We start from the raw sequence: 25,386 nt of genomic DNA, 5'->3' as shown, positions 1-25,386 counted from the left end.
CACAATGTTCTTCCACAGTTTCAGCATCCATTTTCTTCAAGAATATATGCCAACATTAGAGAAGATATAAATCAGCCTAACCCAATGGTCAAACCTCACTTAAGTATTCCAAGGGGATTTATTATAGAAAATGGCAAATGCACTGTAAAGTGTAACATTTCTTAGTTTCCAAACAAGAGATAAAAGTACTGACAGTGACATACATTAGATCAAGGGTAGCTTGAATTAATAGTGACAGGAAAAAGGGCTGTAAAGGAATATAATATGAAGAAAATGGAGGTTTGTGTCCAAAGGTTTTATCCAGAAATAGGCCCTCTGGAGCAAATTAAAGTCACTCAGCATAAATTTATCATTTTCTGTGAAACCCATAACTATGAAAATAAAGAGCCAACAAACATGTTATTTTTGAATTAACACCTTTGTGATCACTTAATGTTTTATTGGCTCATACAGTTTTAAAGAAAGCTCTGGAGCGCAGCAGGCATTTGTGATATATTTAAATATCCTGATCAGTAGGTGTGTCATGGTTTAAATGCAGCATAGGGAAGGCTCCACTGATTTAGCATTCAGGCTTATTCTAAATGACGCTGCGAGAGTGCTAAATACCTGGATTCCTGGGGATAATGAAATAAAATTAGACCGTGGTTTTCCAAATCGACCTTGGCAGATTAAATATGAACACAATTAGCAACAGATGCTTGGAAAGTGCTGATTGTTTCTGCCGGATAAGAAGATTTATGAGCTGGTGAATCACCAGTTTCAAACTCTCAGGCCAGGCAATGTGCCTTCAGCAACAAATGAATATTGTATGCCATTTACAAACACTCAGCTTTGTCCCTCTCATAGACACATACCTCATGAATTTGAAGGCTTTGCTGAGCTGCCCAATTAAGAACCCACACTACTTAAAATTAGTTATTTAATGATCGGTGTGTGCATTGTTAGGTACAGGGACATCAGTGCCATTAAAGATGAGGAACAGATTTTTTTCAGCTTTTGAAAAAAGTGGGCTAACATGATTAGATGTGATGTTAGATTTACATAAAAACTGACCCTCCACATTCCACATTAATGACCTTTCATTTACTGTATAAATACACTTTCATATAATGTGAAATTTGTGTGATAAACAAACAGCCAAAAACACTAACAACATCTGATAAATTATATACATTTTTTATTTTTATTATTCCCCTGCAAAATAAGTTCAGCTTTGCAAGACCCATGTGGTTAGCTTAGGATGCCTAATTATTCATATATGAAATCATTGTTTATGGTCTTTGAAGGTGTTACAAGCTTCATGTCACTTTAAAATTTTATATTTCAGTAATAAAACAATATCGTGAGCTGAAATGTTGCTTAGTTACATTCAGAGCACATTGTGATTCTAAACCTGCAGGACCAAATGCTGCAATTCCAGGGTAAAGAGACATGTTCTGAAAGACGTTTAGGCCCATCCTTCAGTGACACCTGTTTCACACAATGAGAGAAACATCATCTCATGAAAGAGAAGCAAAGTCTTATTTGCTAGACAGATTTCAATCTGCAATTGCCGAAGTGTACACTGTCTGCCTTTTGAATGGAATGAGCAAGTTTTATTTTCCTGTACTCTGTAATAGTATATTCTACAGATATTGTACACAGTAGACCTACTATATATTTACACTTCCAATATATTTACAATATATCTACAAACAGTGGCCCACAATGTAATGTACTTCAAAGTTGCATACAAGAAATGTATTCTGTAAACATTTTATATGGATAAAAATGGAATATGACCTCTCACTCATTCTAATCCATCTTTTCAAGAAAGCAGAATTACAAGCAATGTAATTTCTCTTTGTAACTTCATATGTAATATTATGGTTCTAACAATACCCTTCCCATATAAAATGAAAAACAATCCACTACTGTTTTGTGTGTAAAATGGTTAATTACCATGGCAACGAGCATTAGATGTTCTCTGTGAGTTCCACAAGCACTAAAATAGGTATTCTTACAAGAGACAGAAAAAAACTAAATTCCATCCATACTTCAAACTTTTTGCTTGGGTTTCTTTAAAACCAACAGAAATTGGGTGGGGTTTCAAATTCTGAAAGGTGCGCTACACTAACAGGCACCTATCTAGCATATATACAAATACATGTATCATATACATAGCTTCCTTCACAAAATGATGTTTCTGTGCTGTGCATGGAATAACAGATCTTGAGGATGTATGAGCATATTACTGAAGGTCTGATCCAAAATGCACTGTACTTATGTTTCTACTGTCCTATTCAGTTTCTGCTCATAGCGCCTTACAGCAAAGCAAAGCCTGTTGATTTTCTGAAGAAGAAAAAACATGCTGACTGTTTCATACACAAATACACACATACACATATTTACAGTGGACATGCACATGCAATAGAGAAGAAAAGCAACTTGTATTCTCAAACTTTAGCAGCTACAAAAATGTAGCAAAATAAGCTAAATAAAATTTGCAAATAAACACTTTTTCATCACCTCACCGTATATATCCATATATACTTTGGATAAGATATGTACTTCAACAGCTTGGTACAGAATCAACCTTGGGTTGGAGTGAAAATACTGTTAACAAAAGACAAGTAATCGTGAGAGCTTGGAGGGTGATCAGAAATATTCCTGAATTGTCTTACTTATCTTGCTAATAGGAATACTCTACACTGAAATCCTTTTAGTAAATATCAATATAATTTTAAGAACTAAACACTAGGATAATTACTGTAGCATTGTTATTTTTTTCCAAAAAGTAATTCACCTAATGTAAATGGTTTGTGACTGGAAGTAAACAGGCCAAAAAAAGCCTGTTTTGGGAATAATTAGGTTATTTTCAAGCAATGCCTAAAGTAGAAGCTTACAATTGCCATGATTTAGATCAGAAACATCAAAGCCCTGTACTTTCAGACCTGGAGAGGAAATTAAAAATATATCCTTCATACTACTATATTTTTTGATAGGAGATTATATTTACTTTTTATCCATCCTAGTTTAGAGAATAAGATAGTTGAGTCTAATGTGCTTCTTAAAATTAGTTGGATACGTTGTTAATGTAGCATCACTCGTTAAGGGTAGAAATTCTGTAAATTTTCCTTCTTAGAACCTGTGCAAATACATTTTACATAGAAAAATAGACTCATATTCAGCACCCATTTGGAACCAAGAGATTGCTAGAGTATCACAAACACTGTAAAACCTTCCAGACATACCTCAGAAGTCTAAAAAAGGTCAATAATCTGTCAGCAGATAAGGTATAAACATCCATTAGGAATAATGTAATTGAAAAAGATGCTTTTAATAATCATATTTTATAAATATTTTCATGTTCCAATTGTACTTGGTGGTTGGTACTCTTTAAATTACCAGTACATGGATGTTCTGTAATAAAAAGGATACAATTGTGTTTTGTGCTTTGACAAAATTGAATTTTAGGAAATGGTTCTGGTGAGGCAGAAAGAAAACAACATTCTGAGATCTCTGCCACCACACAGTCCACATGCATTGAGCTGGATTTATCGGAGATCTTAATTTTGAATAAGGAGATATATTATTAATGAATACCAATTTTCTTTACTATAAAAACCAAGAGGCAGGTACAGCACATGATATCAAAAAAATGAAAATTGATCAGTTACCTGTATTGCTTTTTTTTTGTTTCAGCAGGCAAGATATAGAAGGAAAAGTATGACAAGACACATACAGTAATCAATGCTATTTTGGTAAGTGAAAGAGAATGGGGACCTTTGTCCAGGTCTGAAACATTGGCCAGCACCAAACACAGAAGTGCAGTTCAGAGCTCTTATGTTGGCCATCCAGTGAAAAAGTCCCTCTCGCTGTGTTCATGATCTTTCTGTCAGAATGGTCTCCCCCTTTTTTGCAGTCCTGAGTGAGAGGCTAAGAAGCACTCTGGAAGCACTCTGGAAGTCCAGCAGTCCTTTGAGACACAAGGCTTAACTAACGGAGCATGTCTTAGACTGTGAACCTCCGCTAGCATTTGCACTGGCCGCTACAGAACAAGAAAAAGAGAAGAACAGCAATAAAACACAGGTGTCACCAAATCAATTTGCAAAGTGTGGTGATCTTGATGCCAGTCAAAAGAATTCTGACTTATGCAGGTGATTGGTGAATATAATAAGCATTCCTCAGTACTTTCAGTCACCTGCATGGGTGACTGGCTAAAGCAGTTTGCACAATAATATTCTGGAGGCAAAAGTCCCTTAAATATTACTGTGAAGAACAAGATCAAGATATTATGTTGGGAGATTTGGGAATTATAAATTATAATTAGAGCTGGGAACTGGGTAAGCTTGCCAATTTAGCCTTGAATTGGTTTATAAAAAGAGAGATGCCTTTTTATGGAATATGTTGACTGGAAACCAAGATAACACATCACTATCCAGTGACACAATAGAAGATTGTGACACAGCAGGTCCTCTTTACCTTTCTTTGCAGCAGCAGCAGCTGCTTCTTCCTCCTTCCTTTTCTTCTCCTCTTCAATAGCCTTCATTTTGGCCTCATACTCATCGGCCCTGGCCTTCCACTCCTTCCTGTTGTTCATCAGGCCATCGTACATGGGAGTGATGGCATCATGGAACCTGGAGAACTCCTGTAAGCAAGGAACATGGCAGATGAGTCTGCACCCAGCGTAAAACAAAAGTTGCAGCTAAACAGATGTTTGGGAAGAGGTCAGCTTGTAATCTTTCACTTCTGCTCGCTTATCTCCTCTGAACTCCTTCCTCCACCCCATTTTCATCCTGGCAGCTGCCTCCCTGGTTCATTCCTCCCAAGTTGGGTGGGGTGGGTAGTGCCAGCTTTGATTTTAGGGCCCACGTTGTCATTGTTAGTGCCAAACATTAAAATATTAAATATGCTAGTCCTTAACATAATCACATGAATTAGAATTTCACAACTAATAAAATAGTGCTCTTAGAAATCCACTTCTGCTTGTAACATCTTTATTCTGAGCTGCCAAACTACAAACGTAGCTTTTTATCTGTGTTTATTTAAAAAAAAACATAGCACGACATTTAAAGAAATAATATCCTTGTCAAAACTGTAGATACTGTATCACAAAGGTAACTCCTATCTATTCAATGCCATCCTATTATGAACATAATGTCCAATATACCCTAGTGGAGAAGCTTTTTGGATTGAATCTGCAGGTTATGCTTAGGAAACCCACTTTCTTAACTTAGTTACATAAATCTCCTCCATAAAGTAACCTGTACTAGATCATTCGTTATATGCAAGGATCTTATTCTGGTGAAGACTGTGGGAAGCTGAAGCCTACTCCAGATGTATGGGGCTCAAAACAGAACCCTGTAATACCTGGATAAGGTACTGTACCAGCTCATGAAATAGCCAATCACACCCAGCCTGCAGTCAAACACAGGGAAAACATACATGTACAAGCCCAACACGGACATCTGAGGAAAACTCTGGAGCTGTGAGGTGCTGTTGCTACACCACTGTGGCATCTTATCATACAACGATTCAGGTCAAACAGTTTAGCTCAAAGCAATCATTTTCTCACTGTGTTTTTTCATCTAAAATACCTGCTACCAGTAGGGCCCATTTTAACAGAACTTTGAGAAGCACGTTGACCAGCATAATGCAAGACTCCATGTGAAAGTGCAGACTGTACCTTGTACACGAAGGAGCAGACAAAGTCAATGAAACCACACTGGAGCTTCGGGAGTTCAGCAGCTTTATTTCTGTCCATCATAGGCTAGGGTCACCAAAAATATGCAATAAAGTCAAACACACAGCAAATGACTTTGGCTAGAAAATTATTATAAAAATTAAAAGCTGGAAAAGAGTAATGGGATAAAATTGCTTGAACATAATTTTCGATTATATGCTGATTCAGACAAAGTGGAATGGAATTTGCACCATAGTATAATTCTTTTAAACTAACGAAAATGTATAGATTTTGTCTAAGCTGCATATTAAAAACTGGAGCAGTATTTAGGGACCTAGTGTAGTTAGCAATGCTGTTCTCTCCTTGGGCAAGCGAAATCACTCAGACTGCTCCTGTAAAATGCTTGACGATATAAAGAATATTCTCCATATCAAATAAAAGAATTCTTCTCAACTGAATTACCTAAATAAAAATACAACTGCTAAATTGTGGCAGAATACAACTGGCACATAATTCTGCTTGAATGAATATTTCCATTTTGCATGTGATGTGTGATAAACATGGTGGTAAAAAAAAACATCACTCACAATGGGATTCTGCTGTAGCACAGTCCTTTCTAGATCACCCTGCTCCCAGAATTCTGCTGCTACAGACAAAGCCACCTTAGATATAAAGAACATAAGAAAAGTGAAGGTTACAAATGTGCTTTGGACAAACATCCAGCATCGGGACATTAGTTTTCAACAGGTAGTGATGAATAGTAAGACCTGACCATTAAAGGTGACTAGAAAATGTTCTACAGAATGCAGTGGGATGTACACAGCCATGGAAAAGTCGCTACACTCTTAGAAAGAAAATATATGTATTTTGGTAATGTATTTACCTTGCTCTGTACTTCCCATGGTTTTGTAATGGCTGATAAGTCACATGCAGTCATCATCATGGCCCTACAGTTCATCAGAAATACATATGGCAATTATTTTTTGAGCATTATTTCAATATTTAGTGTATTATATTGGGCAGAGATAGTGTTTATAAGCATAAACACTAATAAAAAAATATTTTCATTTTTTTCAACAGCAAACAGCAAAAAAACTTATTTAAGTAACTCAACAGACAACTCTGATCCAACACACAATAGTATTTGATTTCATACCAACTCTTTTACATCAGAAAGCTAAAAATATTTTCACTCACATCACAATTTCTTTCCTTGTTGTCTCCAGTGATAAGAAATCTACCCACTCCTTTTCATTTTCATAAGTCTTCGACAAATCAACAATTTTCTGAAACATGGTCCTCTTTCTATTGTTAGAAAGCAAAGCAAAGCAATAATTAGTCAAAGTAAAATCAGTCTATTTAAACTGTCTGAAACTAATGTCTCCACAACTCTCAGAATGCACAGCAAGATCTTCAAATATACTGCACATTGATGAGATTGAATTAATAAAAGTTTAATAATGCAAGACAATATTTCTATTAAAGTAAAACTGAGTTTAAATACATATATACACACAATACAATATTACAAAACAGCATGCTGAATATTGTTTTTTTATTCTATAGTTTGCAGTGTGAAAATGCCACTTATTTCACTCCCAATGGTATTGTATTGGCTATACACATCTCTGTGAAAGTACTGAAAATATAGTGGATGGAATTTTAAACACAATTATTCTATTAAAAAAGGAGAAATTCACATTTGTACCTTCTTTCTATTTTTAAGATGACATTTTGAGAGTTCCTGATTGCCACATGTACAGTAAGCATACATTATTTATTTATAATACCTGAAAATATCTGACTTTGAACAAATATTACAGTAGTAATACATTTTAGATGTCACTCACTTGAAATAAAGTGCCAAGTCTGTTGCAATAATGGCAATATCCATAAGGTGGATTACATGTTCTATCTGTCTTCTGTTCAGGTTTTGGTAAATGTTTAAGGACTGTGCAAGAAAGGAGAGAAGGTTAATTGAACAGGGTTTATATTCCTTTCAAAGATAATATAATGTGAACCAGTTAACCAGGTCAACGTGTCTGTCTTTATGTTTGCCTTTAAAACATGAATAATTAGTGAGAAAAGCATTGATCAAACTGTAATGAAAAACCGTATTATGCAAAAACATCTTAAGCAGCTTAGCAGCATTGTTAAGATATACTCCAATTTTAAAGGCAAGAATATTTTTTGTATTCAACTACAATTTAAGATGTTGTTTTATGTTTAAGGTGATATAAAAATCTGGTTTTTAGTATGTTAGGATTTTACCCTGAATTAATATCAGAGACAAGTGCATTTTAGAGCACGTATACATACAAAATGAAGGTCAGTAGTCTTTGCCTAGAATCATGGTAAGGAGAACATACATTTTCTTTATGTACATTTATGGTACTTTTATATTAGGATCTTCATACAAATTCTCTCCTCAAAGAAACAAGAATGCACTTTACATATTCCATCCATTCATCAGAAATCCTAACATTCACAGAAACCTGCAGCCTATGCTGATTCAAGCAGGAGCCTATTGTATCCACTCTGGATACAGTATATACTCCACACAAAAGGTACAGTACCCCTGGCCAGAACTGAACCAAGACACAAGAGCAACATACTGTACAGTGATACGTGATGTCCAAGAACACTGTATGTTAAAGTGGATCATAAATGGGTATTTGCTATGTAGCAAATGTTTTGAAACTTATCTTTTGCTAGTTATGCTACCTTTGATCACAGAAAAATGTGACTGAAAAGATAGCCGAACAAAAGGATTGAGGAATGAGTCTTATATACTTGTATATAATACCAACCTCTTCTGAAAGTAAAAACTTGCCAAATTCTAAATGGTGCCTCTCAAGGATGGACGAGCCGTGGAGCTTTGCCAGTGGATTTTGTGATCTGTCAGTAAAAAAAAAGTAATTTAATTGAAGAAAAAATATAAGTATACTGTAAATCAAATGAGAGGTTCACATCCTCTCACTATATTGCCATGTGCTGCTTTCAATCTTATCAATAGCAGGACATTACAGTACAATGGATATGATTGTTATAATGCATATACGCAAAGCATACTCACTTCATCTGGTAGAGATTGTTTGTCCCTCTGTGATCAATATCATGCAAGAAAGCAGCTGTGATCATTGCCATCACCTCCAGATCAGTGTAGTACCTCTTTAACTTCCCTGTCTGCCACAAAAAACACACACAGATAACAGGATACATGAGTCCGTCGCATAAGTGCAAACATGAATGTAAACACAGTCCAATTTGACAATCACACATTTTGAACTCAAACTTTGCACAGAAAAGATTAGTTCCCCTCTGAAAAATAGATAAAAAACCCAAGAAGCCTTCTTTAGGTGTCACCTGAATTACCCTCTATTTGTTCATTTGCAGACTGCATGCTCATGGATGTGCTGATATTCTGTATTTAGACATGTGAAGTCAAAGATAGTATTTACCCGATTTTCATAAAAAAACAAGGGATTCTGTCAGGGACTTGCCCAAGGCTCAGGCTGTTAAGTTATGTGCTGTTGGAATCATCAGATATCAGGCAGGAACTTTCTACATCTTCAACCACTCACATACTATCATATCAGTTGCAATATTTCTTGAAACATTTTTATGTGAAAACTTCACATATGAAATGTATCATCAACAACACCAACAACAACAATAATAATAATAATCCATTAGTATGTTACAGTATATCTGAGATGACCGGTGCACTTACTGTCAGCAGTGTGAACATGGTTTGTCCAACATTGAAACCATGGCGCCAGTTGTGGTAGGTGATCTTTCTGTACCCTTTACTGACAGAATACATGAATCGCACCAAGACCTAGAGCACAGATTGAACAAAGAGATAGATTTTGAGGGATAAATCTTAAAATTAATTGTATATTGAATAAATTAATGGCATTTTTACAGTATAGAAACAAAAGCTCTGCTGTATTTAAAAATATGAAGTACTCAATAAGCAGGTTTATACAGTATTTTACAATGTTAAATGCTTCTACAAATACACAAAAGGGACAAACAGATTAACTCTGTATTCTTTTGGAGTGCAATTTAAGTACTCAATAGTTCCTAAGTATTTCCATTCAACAAATGCTTCATAAGGCTTTAGAGGATGAAAATGTGCAGCAACAGGCAATTACTGTAACTTAAATATGACTTACCTCCTGTGGAATCTGAAATTTTTTCACCACCCCAACCTCATAGTACATCTTGATGCCACATTTCACCAGCTCTAGTTCTGTGCAGTCAAAATCTGAGAACCGGAACTCGTAGATTTCAAATTTCCTTGGGTCTGGGAGCTCTTTTTTCTGTAGACACACAGAATTAGCATTGAGACAGACACCCTGCTCACTGTGAGTTATCAAACAGTTCTACAAAGAACTGATAAAGAAAAACTACCTGAGTCACCAATTTGCCATCACCTGGGTACAAACAATGGATTTCTTCTTTTTGTTTGACATTCTTACATGTCTGTTTTCTATAATTTTCTATAATGAGTCCTTACAGCTAATTCCCATTTCCTGCTTCACTTTGGAGAGATTAAGGAATTTACATTCTAACTGATATTTTTTAATGAGGAAGGTCTTCATTCTTGTCCCTGCAATCTCAGTGTTTCTACAATCTCCCTTGTGGAACAATGTTGTCTACACAATGCATAATCCACAGGATTTCAGAGGAGAAACAAAAGTCATTCTCTGCTATTGGCTTCATAAAAATCTTTAGCAAGTGCTACTTTTTTCACAGGGGATTGAATGTTACAAAACTGGGACAAAATTAGTTTAAATTTATCTTCCTTAAGTCCTAACCTAAGAATGATTCGCCCAAAATTCACAGATTTGTAGTTTTCAACATTAGATTCCAAATATATTTGGAAGATAAAAGAACTGGCAAGGGAAATTAGAAGAAGGAAGCACAATTTTATTGTACGAAGAAGCATCAAAAGAAAATGTAAACACTTTCTTTTACAGAAGTGTACTTGCCCCCTCATAGATGCTATCATACAATCATATGAAGATAGACCTTAGTCCCTTGTGAAGCACATGAAGTGCCACAGGTGACAAAAATAATAATTAATAATTTTATTGTTTTTTTAACAAAAACAAAAAATCAATCACCATCAAGTACGCAATGCTTAGGGAAAACACAAATATTACTGCTATTTATTTTTTTACCATTATAGTTTAATGCTTCATTGATGCACAGTTTCTTCGTGAGATTAATGTGTTTCCTCAATAACTGATGGAGTTATTAACCTATAATGTCTCTGCAATTAAAATTTCTTTAAACAACCCCTCAGATTTTTTCAGAAATAATGATTCAATTTTAAGAACGGTCTTTACCAGTATGTAAGAAAGTTCTTCCTCATCACAGTCGGCAGGCTCCTTCCCATAAACTTCTCTTGTTTTCTGGAGAAACATTAGATGAGATACATTAGCAGGTCACACCTGTTTCAATGATCTTTTTTGATACCACACATTTCTATACATTTAGATGTTTATTTATATACACACAAACGTATTTAATTGAAATTAAAGTTCATAAGTTATAGACAGAAAAGTGTATCAGACAATACATTTCAACAGCATTTTCTTTGGTATATTTTATATTCATGGCAACTGTTCATTTTACATCACATATAAATACAGTATCTTGTAGGGAAATACATTAATTTTGATATATTACTTGTAGTATTTTAAATATGGTTGTCATACATGTTTAAAATATGTTTAAAAGTTTAAAAAAAAGTGTGCAGAATACTGAATAATGGCACATCACTTAGAAAGAGTGGAAGTGATAGCAACAGCACTACAACAGTAAAACATCACTGATTCCACAAAACTCAAACAGTCATTCTGGCTCTTATTGAAAATGGGGAAAAAGAAAACTATCTACCAGAATATTCTGAATTTCATCGTTTCGGCATTTCACATGATACAACACCATGTCTTGGGCAATGTCCTTTCTGTTCTCTAGCTTATTCATCTTGTCGTAGGTGTCTGTGTTGAGCACAGACCAGCCCAGAAATTGTGTCAGAGACTACGAGCAAAACATAACAGAGCAAAAATTAAACAAAACAATTAAACATTTCTCTGATTCTCTAAGGTACTCCTAAATCTTATTTTCTTAAGGTTGTTTTGAATGTTTTCTTTTTGCTTTAGCAAAGAGCTCTCTTTTTTGGTTTTGCTGAGTAAAATTACAATGTACAGTAATTGAGGACTTGGATTTACCTCATGGCACCTTTTTTTCTAAAAAAATTGAGTTTCTTTAATTCATAAAAAATGGTTTCATGTCATGTTTCTTCACTAATTGAAGCAGATCAAGAAGAGTCAAATAAATTATTCAAACTGCAAAACTGATACCTCTGTTTTAAGTTACTTTTCTCTTTCTCCAATGTTACCTGCACTAATTAACAAATGTACCTCCGTGATAGTTTCATCCTGTTCATCAAATGGTTTGCCATCTTTTCTGTTGTAGAAAGTGGCCACTCCCACAATCTCTTCTTTCTTGTTCACAATGGGCAGTGACAACACATTCTTGATTGTCCAGCCACTTTCGTCCAGAGGTCCTGCCTACAGAGAAGGTGGTAAATAAAGTCTTACTTGCTTTTGCAGCAACCAGCTTCACAAAATTGAAAAAATTACACAGGTATCTTAACTTTTGAATGTGCTTTACTGTTAACTGGATTTTCTGACTTCTTTTATTATTGCGATAAAAAAACAGGAGAATTTGCACATACTCCTGAGCCATATATAGGTACTTATTATTATTTTTTCATATTTGTTGAAGATTTAAAGCATGTACATTGTATACTGTATAATGTATATAAGCCAGGCTTAGGTCTCAATGCGTTATTAGCTTTATTTATAGTTGAGTTCCTCATGTTATGGATGCTGTATTAATTTGTAACTTTGTTTTTACCTGAAACTTGAACATGTCCTCTGAGGTTGCATTCATGATGTTGCAGATCTGTTAAAGAGAAGGAACATCAAGTTGGTACATGAAGAACTGTCTTTCTTGTCCAAGTGCCCACACAGTCAACATATGGTAGCATTGTAATAAAAGCAATAATTTTTCAGGTTTGATGTAATTATAAAAAAATACAAATTTAGAGAAAGAGATGGTGTTACAGAAGACAAAATCCAGACTATATGACTATCTTCATGAATGCAGCTAAAATGTTACAGTACAGTACAGTTACAGTAGTTTCTGTAATATCATGTGGTGCTCTGCAAAAAAAAACAAACAGAAATTCCACTACCTTTTTAGATTAACTCATCTATAAATAGGGTGTCAAAACATTCATCCCAACTGGAGCTCTTCTAAGCAGCATGTTGCCATTGTTTTTTTCATTTGGTTTGGCCTTGTTACTACTATGTGTTTGTATATTTAGCATTGTATACAGAATAAGCAAAAATTGAAGCACTTACAAAGCCACTTTCAGCAACATACGTTGGTAGTCCACTAACCAAAGCCCAGTGATCTGCTGGTGGATTCCTTTAAAAAAGAAATGATTCTCAAATTAATTTGCTACTAGCAACCAGCTGACCAGGTGGACTGAATGGTGTCCTCTTGTTTGTAACTTTTCTTATGTTCTGAAACATTTCTTATATTCTTATGTTAACTGCTTCCATTCTAATTACCTGCCATGGTACCTGCCAATGTTAATAATTAATTAGTTATATTAATATTCCGCACTGAAACTTAGACAGTTGTAAATGCATTTAATGCATTTAGACATCTTAAGTAGAATTTGTCAATCAGATTTTTAGAGATTTCTGAGATAATTCATAAGACGTTCGTAAGGCACTCGCAAGGCATTTTTCTAACACAACAATATCATGGTGTGTGTGTATTATCTTGTAAAAATAAGTGTAGATTTCTAAAGTCAATGATAATAATTAAGAACCTCAGAAAACATGATTCTGTAATTCAGAAACAGTAAGCATTTCATTGAACCAATTTAACTTGTGTTTTTACTAGGAAGAACACAGGAACATGTTCAGAATACACAGTTTAAAACACACTTCTGAATAAAAGAAAAATCTAAAATGAAAAAATGTAAACTATATATTGAAAGTTCCCATGTGTTCCCATATAAAATTAATATTATGAAAGATTTACAGTATTCCCACTTTAAAATATTACTGATTTATTTCCTTATTAGGGGAAAACAGTAATTGTATACCTTTCAACATTTATTAATATTACTTTACTGAACTCTGTAAAACAGTAATAATTATTAAATAGATTATCTATGCTCAAGCAATCCATGACATAATTACATCTATTAACATCAATAAAATATAATGGATTCTGAAATTGAAAAGCTATGTCTATGAAATCAATATAGAAAGTTTAAGAAACTGGTAAACTACTTATGCCTTTTCTGTACAATAAGCATAGGATGAAAACTGGAAAAAATCTCTAATGATTAAATCCATACGTGATAATTTAAAAGCCACCTAATTATTTTTAGAGACATATTTCAGATTCAGATTTTATTGACTAATCTTCAAACACAGCAATGAATGCTGTGATCAAATTAAATGAACAAATATGGTTTACGAAAGCCAATGATACTCTCCTAAGGTTATCTTGTGGTGATATGATACAAGTATGGGGGTATTTAATAACAATGCACTAGTCCATATTCTGTGGGCCTGTAATTATCCCACTAATTAGGGCTTCTATTATCCTACTAATATTGCTAACATTGCTCTACTTTTTATATTTTCATGGGTGCTGCTATGCTACCATCAAATCTAATTATAATATATTAATAATACATAATAATATAAATGGTATATTGTTATGTATCATAAGGCCTAATAAATCAGTACATTACATTATCATTGGAAAGGCCTACTATAATGATCTCTATTTTTTAAAAAAAGAAAAAATGCACCTACGGGATAACTTTAATTTCTTCCTTTCCATGCAGAATATAGTCAATGACTTTGTAAAAATTGATTTCCTGTAACACATCAAGACAAGAGAAAATAAATAGTTGTGACATTAATTCCTTACCATATACCCCCCCCCCCCCTCCCCAAAATGAGAGAAAATAATGTTCCAAAGTAATGGTGTGGATCTCCAGAAGAATCACTTTTTCCCCACTCAAAGCTATGATATTATATTGGTATTACAGTATATTATATTCCTGTCGGGTGGTTGCCTGAACAATAAACTACGGTTTGTAAAATCTGTTAAGCAAATTATTATCCAGTTCAGTTATCAAACAAACACCTGAACTGCCATTAGATTTTAACAATGTTGTTGGATGTGAATCTAAAAATTCTACACCATATAATTTTCCACACAATTTTTTATGTTTAATTGTTTTGTTTAATTCTTATGTAAAACAAACAATGACTTTATCGACACCTGATTCTTGAGAATCAGAATATTTTATTCTTAACTTAATATCTTGAATGTCTTAACTCTTATATTGAAGGGTGAAACCCAAACATCAACCCATCTGTAAATTATACATTTCCACACAGTAGGAAATAGAAAATTATGTTAAGCACAAAGCTGCAATGAGATCATACAGTACATCTGATATTTCCTGTTGTTTTTCTGGCTGAGGCTTACAAACATTGTAAGTCCGAAAAATTGTAAAGTCTATCAAACGTTAATAGAACTTAGAAAGAATGGTAAGGTACACTATGTAAATCAATAACTGAATCAAGTAAGCTATTAGATGCTCAGTGAAAGTAAAGAGAACACAGAGGTCCTGTCTCAGGGTTAATGGATTTAAAGCATTTTATGCATCAACAGCAAGTTTTTAGTCAGAGCTCTCTTGATACATACTGATAAATATATTTTATAATATATATAAATATATTTTAATGTTAGGGGTCAGAACCATTCTAAGCAATATATTTTAAAAAACTGCTTTTTAAAAAAGAACAATTTTGCTATGGGCAAAGCAGCCCAGGTTTCCCCTTCAGGAGAAAAAACGAAACATTAAGGATTTGTTTTACTTCTGACTTTTTCCAATGTTCTACAAAAAAACATTAGTTAGAATTTTTCAGGTAATTTACAGTAGCTCACAATCACATTTATTGTACATATGTTAACATCCAAAATCTGTTTTTTGTCTCTGTGTCTCCAAGCTGTTTGATTCATTGCACACCCACCCTTCCATCTGGTGTTACAGGCCCAGAGTAAGGAGGTACTTCACCCATGAGAACAGGCCACACATCAAAGAACTCCTGCGAAACCAGACATACCAGACAGTTAGTAAACTCTTATAGTTTGGTGGCATGACATGAAAACTGCTTAACACCTGACACTTCACACCTTTTCACACATAAGTGGTTGATGGAGCACTCAGGTCCGAATAAGGTTATTTTTTTTGCTGTCTATATTAATGTTATTACTGAACTGCACATGTGAAAAATCAATATTCTCTGTGTAATTGTGACCACGTTTTCAGATATCACAGCTTAGAATGATAAAATAGATCAGATGGAACATACTCCCAAAAGAAAGGAGGTCATTCAACCCATTCAGCTTGGTTGGGTATTAAACATTATTTTGTTTTATAGGACTGCTGTGTGTTATGTCCTTGGTCTAAGGTTGAGGTGCCAAATCACAATGTACATTCTGGGTGCTGAAAGCAGGCTTAACTGGAAAATAAATATACTAATCAATTCTAAGTGACCCTGCCTTAGTGGATATTGTTCTGATTCTCACTGTATATACTGTATCAGCATATCCAATAGAAAGGAATGAATTGTGTTGTGGAAAGGAATTATACAGTAGTATCACTTTGGATAATATACATTTGACATACACAAGATATATACATTATATATACATTTTGTACAGTATGCATTTCTACCACAGTGACACAATATAAGGGGAGTATGCTTTACAGTTCAAGAATATCAAGCAGATAGAATGCTCAATAAGTACTCTTAAAAGATTGCTAAATCTTGAGAAGATCCACAAGGTGTAAAAAAAAAACAGAAATGAAAAATAAATCAGGTGTAAAGGCAGATGCATGCTTATCATATCTTCCCATATATAAACATGTCCAGATTTAAAAAAAAGCCATGAATGCTATTCATTCCTCAATTATCTCAGTTATCATTATAATTTTCACTACAAAAGAAATGTCGCTTCCACTTTGTAACAATTTAACTATTGGTGTCTTCAGGGGCCCCGTATCTTATCAATGTGTTTGTTGCTTTCATCAATGACACGTTTTGATTTATTTTTCCTAGAGCTTATTTTTTGTTAACTACATAAGTCCCAAAAGATCTTTGGGGACGCATACCTTTTCTTTTGTCATGTCTAACAGCCCCACTGAGTATCTGTCACAGTTGAGATATGCTCGCACTGTGTACAGGGCTTTGTGAAACTGTCGCTCGATATCTGTCAGCTCCTCAAACACCTTGTTCGCAGACCACAACAGGACCTGGGAAAGTAAAACATGCTTCAATATATACTCAAAGTAAGACTGACATTAATGCCAACTCATTGCGAAGTTTAGAGTTAAACTGAAACTTTGTCTGGCAGTTAAAAGTCATCCTTGTAGTTACTTTGTCTGATATTCCATCTCCAGCTAAAATATTTAAAATATATAGTATTATAACACACATATAAATAATACTAATATTATATAAATAATTAATATATAATAGAATTATACCATTATAAAATACATAATTGTAAAATAATTATAATATTATAAGATATAAAATATTAAAAATAATAAATAATAATTAAAATAACTCCTTTATCACCTAAGCTTCCTGAGCTCTACTGCATCTATTTTTAATCTTAAGTGACTAACCAAATCATGTGACTGGATTCACTTCAGTTTACATAAATTCAGCAAATGTAAGGAATGATTTATTTTCTAATATTTACAGAAATACAGTATGACAGAAATATGTCAAACACTTTACATTTTGGCATTACTTATTTATATATATGATTTTGATTTGCAAAACAGAAGCAAACACCTTATGGGTATTTAATTGCAGATAGTATAGCAGAATTGTTTCTATTTTTCTCATTTTTATATTAATTTTCTCATTTGGATGTACATTGACATAAATCTCATGTTGCCATGAACACTATGGGATATCATGCTGCCTAAAACAATGTGGTCATCCAACTCTCCATGTCATTTGTCTCCTGATCATACTTTTGTTCTAACATGACATTCTGAACCTAAGACTCATAAAAACTGATTTGAAAAGAGATCCTTACTTGTCCTCTACGTGTTTCACAATTGTGCAGGTAGCTCAGGTGGTAGATCTTGAGGTTTAAAGACGCAAAATTTAGATACTTTAAAAAAAGCTGTAAAAAGAGGGAAAAGAAAAAAAGAAAACAGCTGTTGGTATAATTGCTATACTGTTCCACCGGCAATGAAGTGAATTTGATCCTTCTAAAACATTAGCTTCACAAGGAAAAAGCAGGCTTTGATCTTACTGGCTATCTTGTGGAAAGATAGATAACCTGTACCTGATCCATTTTGAGTGCCATACCAACTACAATATTTACTTCAAAAGACTAACTGAAACACTTTACTCCATGGTATTTTATACAGTATTTAGTTAGTAGCCAAACAAATACCTCTGGATTACCCTTTCACAAGATTTCCTGTTAGATTATAAAAAAAGTATGTCAACGTTGAGTGTTTCAAGACTGATTGCAGCACATAGAGGGATGATTTCACATACTGTATCAGGATAAAAGATATGTCCTAAACCAAATGTGAAATGGCTGGTATTTAACCTAGAAATTGCTCATATCAAAAAAAGAGAAATGTTAATTAGATTCCTTCTAAAGTCCTCCCAAAAATAAATTCCAAACAGTATATATTTTATAAATATGTAAAGTATTGCCCCATAAAACACTTAATATTTACTGGTAAGACATTTTGATAACAAACTGAAAAGCAAATACATACTGTACGCACTGGGTAATATTTTAGACACTCAATGTTTCCCTTTTAACATTTTTAAGTTGAGATGAAATTAAGAGGTTTGTCCTAGAAAAAGGCAAATTGTATTAAAACTTCATAATGTAACAGTTATTAAGCTTGAATTGTAATTCTTTTTCAATTATTTCCATATCTCATTTCCCCCTTCTAATAAAAAATCAGCCATTGCAATTACTACTTTTTTGCAGGAGTGCACAATTTTCCCATCTAAGTTAATTGCAGTTGGCTATGACTCCTTTTAAAAAGCCTTGAAACAGACAACCTACAGTAGTTTAGCTGATGACGTACAGTAAGTTTTACTGTAGCCTGGCCTTGAGAAACACTTAACACCAAATACAGGAGGCCCATACTTATACTTATACACAGAAGAGGTAAAAGCACAACAGTACTATTGTAGGGCTGTGATATTTTGATATGAATGTAGATAGCATTGCATACATTGATGTTTTAACAGACCACTTAACAATTGACAACCCAAAGATTTCACTTTGTACTCACATCCTCATCTTCCTCGGTGAAGTAAGGCCCGTCTATTTTGTTAACTGCCATTATCACTGCCACCACATCCTTGCCATTCATGATTGGGGTGGCCAAAATGTTTCTGGTTTTGTAGTCTGTGAGATCATCCACAAATGGGCTGTAGTGGCTGCACTGGTTTCCAAGACCAAGGAGAGAGACGTGTTAAAATCCTTTTCAGAAAAGGCCTTCCAAGACCGTTCCCATTTTAAAAGAACATTAAATATGTACTTACTGAAAACTAAAAAGAATAAATCAGCATAAAAGTATTTTCCAGCCATTGCTTTTCTGCAAATTATATCATTCCAGTACCTAGAAATATTCTAGAAAATTTCAAAGCAGCAGAGGAGGCTTTCTGCTAAAGTATAAGTCTGTCTTTAGATCATAGTTTTGAATAATGCAGGGATACATAGGGATAATTGGGATACAATTATGCAAGGCATTTTTCATTATACTGTAGTTCTAATGAACCCAAAGACATCTCTCAGTGGTCATGCTTGTGTTCTAATAAACCCAAAGACATCTCTCAGTGGTCATGCTTGTGTCATTGTACAACACACTCTTGATTCAGTGATTAACTGTGTACTTATTCTGCAATAATAGACATATTATATTCTGTGTGGCAAGTAATAATTGTGGTTCACATAAATTATTATTGAAGACACTAGGAACATTTACATATTTTTTTGCATTTTTCTAAATAACATTTAGTTAGTTACAACTAAATGAGAACAACAAGTTAAATTAAAAAAAGTCTAACTATAGAGTGCCCATTGGGCCATATACCTTAATTATCTAAAAGGTAACTTAAGGGTGACATATTAAATTCAGATACTGATATATTTTTATATCCTTTTATAATTTTCAGAATTTTAAACTCAGAAGAGTTATTGGAATAACATACAAATTTCAGACTAAATAGATTCACTATAAAGAACCATAGTAGGACAAATTTTCAAATGACAAAAACATCAAGCCCCATTAAAGACGTCACTCATTAAACAACACAGGAAAAATGGACAATAGTCACACTTTCATGTTGCTTTCATTCTATACAAGTTCTCCCATTAGCAGGTACTATGATATGTCTCTGGACTTTAATATTGTTTGCTCCGCATTGCATTGAAACCAGCAAACACTTGTCTATAAATTTGTCTAATGAGTTTCGGACATTAATAACTTCCTTCTAGAAATATTAACAATAAATGATTTCCTTCGCTTGAACTCTTCCTGTTTATACACACACCTAAACACCATATGCAGCAGGTAGGCCTGCAGCATAAGAGCTGATCCACTCTGCAGTGGAAGAGCAGTTACAAACATCGCCACATAATTTGTCAAATCAGTCACTAACAGCAATGTACAAAACAGATACATCCTCCTCTCTGCTTCAACCTTTACAGATAATGTAGTGGTTATGCAGGATCTTTGGCAAAGAAATTAAGAAACTAAGAATGTTTATGAATGATAAAAATTATTTCAGCATTATAGCAACAGAAGAACTGTCAAGGAAGGAATGAAATATTACCTGGATAAAAATAGCAAATGAAATTAAATGGAAATGACTGACATACCAAATACGTTTTGCACTCAGGTTTTCACCAAGGAGGAAATCAACAACAGGGATCAAAGGTATCTTACCAATTGTACTCAGGGAATTGAGAAATTTTATTCAGAAATTAGTAATGCAACACTTCCAACAGGGCCTTAAGACAGGGTTAGAATCCGAGGACTGAAAAATTGCTAATGTAGTACCCATCCTTAAAAAGGGTGAAAAAACTGAAGCTCTCTTCTCTTACATGTACGTTAAATGAAACGATCATAAGAAGTAAACTAGATAATCACCTATATGGATCACCTACAGTACTGTATAACTAATATCCTAGAAAATAGTAAGCGTGGGTTAAGAAATATAAAATCTTGCCTAACCAATATGTTAGAGTTCTTTAAACAAACGGAAACAGTAATGCAAAGGACATATGATATGGTATATCTAAATAGTCAGAAGGTATTTAATCCCCATAAAGATTAATTCTTAAATTGCAGACAACAGGCATTCAGGGAAACCTCAGTGTTTGGATTGACAATTGAATATTAGAAAACAGAAAACAGAAGTTACAGATAAAGGGTGAATACTCAGAATGTGATGATGTTATTAGTGAAGTACCACAGAGGTCAGTATTAGGACCTGTTGCTCTTAATTTATATCAATGATGTAGACTCAGCTATTTAACCTTATTTTGTAACTGGCCTCTATCTTCTACTAAGCAAAAATGCCGCTACATTCAACATCCCCAGGTGGGAAACCAAAGTAGAATTCACACAGAATGACCCACAGTTCACATTTGTAGGTTGTTTTATCCCAAAACCCTTGTATCACAATTGTACTGAAATAATAAAAAAAAACATAATAATTTAAATAGTAATTTAAAAAAGACTGTCAGAAGCATCATCTTCTCACAAGATCCAGCAGCATCCTAAACTTTTGCTGTTCACCAAATCTGTATGGTTATCATCTGAAATACTGTATTTCTGATAACAATATTATACAAATCCACATGCCCAGTCTTTGCTGACCCATTAATAACATAATTAATTTAGGTATAACTGAAGCAGGATTGATAATCCCATATATTATATTAGGGTCGGAGGACATGGCAGAAACAAATGAGATTATCCCAATAGGATTGTCATCATCTCCATGTATTTTTGTATCTTCTAAATGCCAAAGACACCTAATCAACATAGACATTCTATGTACTGTAGTATAAGGCAATTTAAAAATCATAGCTCATGAACACTGATAGATTATCCAAAGAAATTGTATTTTATCAGCAAAAAAGTAATTATTTTAGTCTTGCAACACATGCAGCATAGTGTTGTGGTTAAGGCTACTCATTCTAAATTGGCATAAAACACAGTTACGATGCTGCTGTTGAAAGCTAGAAAAGGTACTTAATTGTACTACTGTATCTGCTCCAGTAAATTCCCTGTCATCACTATAAATGAGAGTTTGTTCTGCACTTACTTGATATCAGAGTATTTTTATTCTAGGGAGGAGAATTGAGTTTTTAATGTGTTGATATTACTATACTATACTTTTAATGTATAAAGTTTGTCAAATTTAAGTATTTTATAATCTATAAAAAAATACATAAAACTCAACCCAGTGCATATGATGAAGATCACACAAGACTTTTTTTAAATGTGAAAGATAATATTCATCTCATATTTACAGTAGTTCAATATTTAGAACATATGTCAGAAACCTACTTCTGCTCCTTCTGTATTTATACTGTACTGTATGTTGTATTCACCAAATTGTTGATAATTATGGGGCTTTTGCAAAAACATTCAATAAACATTTGATAAAAGTTTTTTTCTTTTGTCTTATAATTTAATTGAGCATCTGAAGTGCCTTAATGCTATTTCAAATGTAAAATACAGCACATTATGCAGTTCTTCCTATAAATATGTTCTTTTGCAAAGGTGATAATCAATTCTTCTACGCCCTTGTCACATGTTTTACATAATAGAACCCCTCGTAGCTGCTTAATCTGGAATTAATAACTGGTGAATGGATTATAGCTATAATGGGTAAAGAGTTTAAAGGTTACCCTAATTTTTGGCTAGATAAGTTAGAAATACTTGTCCTGTTCCTCAGTCAAACTAAATGGAAGTACTTTAGTAGATCTTAAACATTTAACCAAAGAAAAAAAGGTAATTACAGAATGAAGTACTGTAAATTCACTAGGCACACATTTAAGAATTCAGAATTATTTGCCAGGACCCCATATTCTATACTAGAGTTAATAGAGAACATAGGCCCAACTGTGCATTTCTTAATTAAACAACTATCTAATCCAAATCCTTTCTATTTGCTGTATAACTATTGCAACACCAAATAACATATAACATGCTCTTGTTTATGAAAAAATCAATATTTCAACACTAGGATCAATCTATGGACTGTAAGTAGGATTTTTTTTAAATGTCAAATCAATACCTACCTGTGAAACATCCTTAACATTAATAGTTTTCTTGCTTTGGGCAACGTTTCCTACCACCCCAATGTCCAGTGGGAAGACTATCTCACTGTCTGGCTGCACTAGGCAATCTTCCATGACCGCGTCCTTATTGACGTTGAAAAGCCGGGTAGCCAGCTCGGCTATACCATTCCTTTGACGGTACATAAAGAGACTACAGCGGTCCGCATGGATGAGGAAGCTGATCCTCCTGAGGGTCTTGAAGACAACTTTCTCCATGTTGATACTTTCCTGCATGTCTCGGATGAGCTCAAACAAAATTTCACTTTCCTCCACCTGGCTGAGTTCCTTAAAAGAAGTGAAATCCACCTGCACCTGTGTTTGGCCAAGAATGGCAGAAATTGCCCCAGGCTTCAACTTTTTATCAAAGTAATGCTTGGCGAAATCCGGGTTTCCATCAAGGAATTTCTCCACGTCTTCCTGAGTGACACTCATCTTGGTTTTGGGATCTTTAACCCCAGTCCTCTGCTCTGTTGTGTATGCGGTGAAATTTCCTAAGTGGCTTTATTAAACAAATATTAAGAAGGAAAACAGGTATATAATCCACAAATTCCGAGAAATAGAAAAAGTTACAGGACACCCAGCTGAGAATCCAGGCACCTGCAGCAGCAGGGACAAGCAATGTCCAATCCTACTGTCATCAGCAAGGTATTTTGCTTAATAGTGTTGAAGGTGAACTCTAGGCTGGAGCGGATCTTCTCATGCAAAACTGATCAGGTGACCTGCCCCAAAGCTGACACCCAAGCCTTCAGGAATATTGCTTTTTCCTTCTCTCAGTGTGCATTGGGAATATTATTTTAGCAAAACTGTATTAATTCTGATTCCATGCACCACATCTGAACCCAAAATGGCTTTTGAAAAACCTGGGTCCACAATCTGGTTGGCTTTCACTGTCCATTCTCCCAGCTTGCCTTGGCTCACAAGCTCTTTATGTTCCTAATCAAAAACACACTCCTTATTCCTAATCCTTATTTAGCCCGGCTACTGTCTGATTATTTCAGCACCTGGAAATTCTTGTAGGGATCATGCAGGTTCATGGTTTGTTTTTAATTGAAAATAAAAATCAATCAAAAATATATTTTTTAATCCTTTACTCTTAAATGTCAGGTAGGGCAATCTCAGATTTTTGCCCTTAACTAGATCAGAGACAGCAATGCTCATGTTTACTTCACCTAAAGTTAATTATCTGTTAAAAACGGGTTTTCAAACAGTGAAATTTAGTGATTCAGTGCAATACTTGCTCCATTTATAAGGGCTAAAATGAATATAATCATATTTACAAATGATAAATTAAAGGAGAAATAACATAAGTAATTTAATATTTTTTCCCAAACAGTATTAAGTGTTTCAAGGTCTGCAACTTAGAAGTTTTACAAATATATTCATAAAAAGGGGGCTGCAAATTATGTGCGGGTTTCAACAATGTTGAACTACAGGTAGAGCAGTATATCCAGCTCAATTAGAATTAAAATTAGAAATGCCAGAAGTAACATATTAAAATGTATTCAATTTGTGGTCAAACAACAAATTGTAGTCCATTTCATCTGAGATTGTGAAATTAAATCTTAATTATGTTATGTATGCTGTTTAATTGTTTAACAAGAGTCTCGTTAAGGTACAACACTAAAGACACTCAGTAGTTCCGTGTTTCATTTTACATTAAGATATATATTTTTTAATGTATATATTGACTTTTTTCTTTTTTCTGGCATGTATGCATAATGTATACATAAAACTGGATAAACACTGATGCGACTTGGAGTTTTCTATTAAGAGGTGTTCATGTACAGTAAATGGAAGCATTCCAAAGCTTTTGTATCATCCCTGCAATTACATACTATAGTCTTCAGAGCGATATAAATTCAATAAAAACTGTGTATATAAAAAATTACAAATCACTTATTCAAAAACAATTCTTCCATTTTCACCAATGGCATTTCTGAATTTCTCTGGTGCAATTTTGGAATCATGTAATTCTCTTCTTGGCCTCCTGGGGCACTGAAATATGGCTTTGTCTTCTGTGAGGCCTGTTCATCTACTGAAGCAAAAGCTGTAAAATTCCCAGAGTTCTTTTATATTGGCACACTCAGTATTGTAGCCTGCCTCTATTCAGTTTGAACCCTCCCACATGTCTAAGCAGATGGGTGCTGCAATTCAGCCAAACAGACTTACAA

At 34.1% G+C, this 25,386-nt stretch overlaps 1 protein-coding gene across 1 annotated transcript; it reads right to left on the bottom strand.

The window, feature by feature from the left end:
• Positions 1 to 1,160: 1,160 nt before the first annotated feature.
• On the bottom strand, positions 1,161 to 23,682 carry pde6b (phosphodiesterase 6B, cGMP-specific, rod, beta). Its single transcript, XM_088910602.1, has 22 exons — positions 23,177 to 23,682; positions 19,149 to 19,301; positions 17,915 to 18,004; positions 16,974 to 17,114; positions 15,829 to 15,903; positions 14,596 to 14,660; positions 13,114 to 13,180; positions 12,605 to 12,652; positions 12,106 to 12,255; positions 11,579 to 11,722; positions 11,026 to 11,091; positions 9,847 to 9,993; positions 9,399 to 9,506; positions 8,742 to 8,851; positions 8,476 to 8,563; positions 7,516 to 7,616; positions 6,863 to 6,970; positions 6,549 to 6,612; positions 6,253 to 6,327; positions 5,669 to 5,752; positions 4,465 to 4,630; positions 1,161 to 4,030 (listed from the first exon to the last, which is right to left on the bottom strand). Exons 1-22 carry the CDS (start codon positions 23,645 to 23,647, stop codon positions 3,975 to 3,977), a joined length of 2,577 nt encoding a protein of 858 aa, XP_088766728.1. The 5' UTR covers positions 23,648 to 23,682; the 3' UTR covers positions 1,161 to 3,974.
• Positions 23,683 to 25,386: the final 1,704 nt, after the last annotated feature.

The sequence above is a fragment of the Atractosteus spatula genome, chromosome 3 (genome assembly GCF_055471065.1).
Source record: "Atractosteus spatula isolate fAtrSpa1 chromosome 3, fAtrSpa1.hap1, whole genome shotgun sequence".
NCBI lineage: Eukaryota > Metazoa > Chordata > Actinopteri > Semionotiformes > Lepisosteidae > Atractosteus > Atractosteus spatula.
This window is presented reverse-complemented; position numbering and strand designations above follow the sequence as displayed.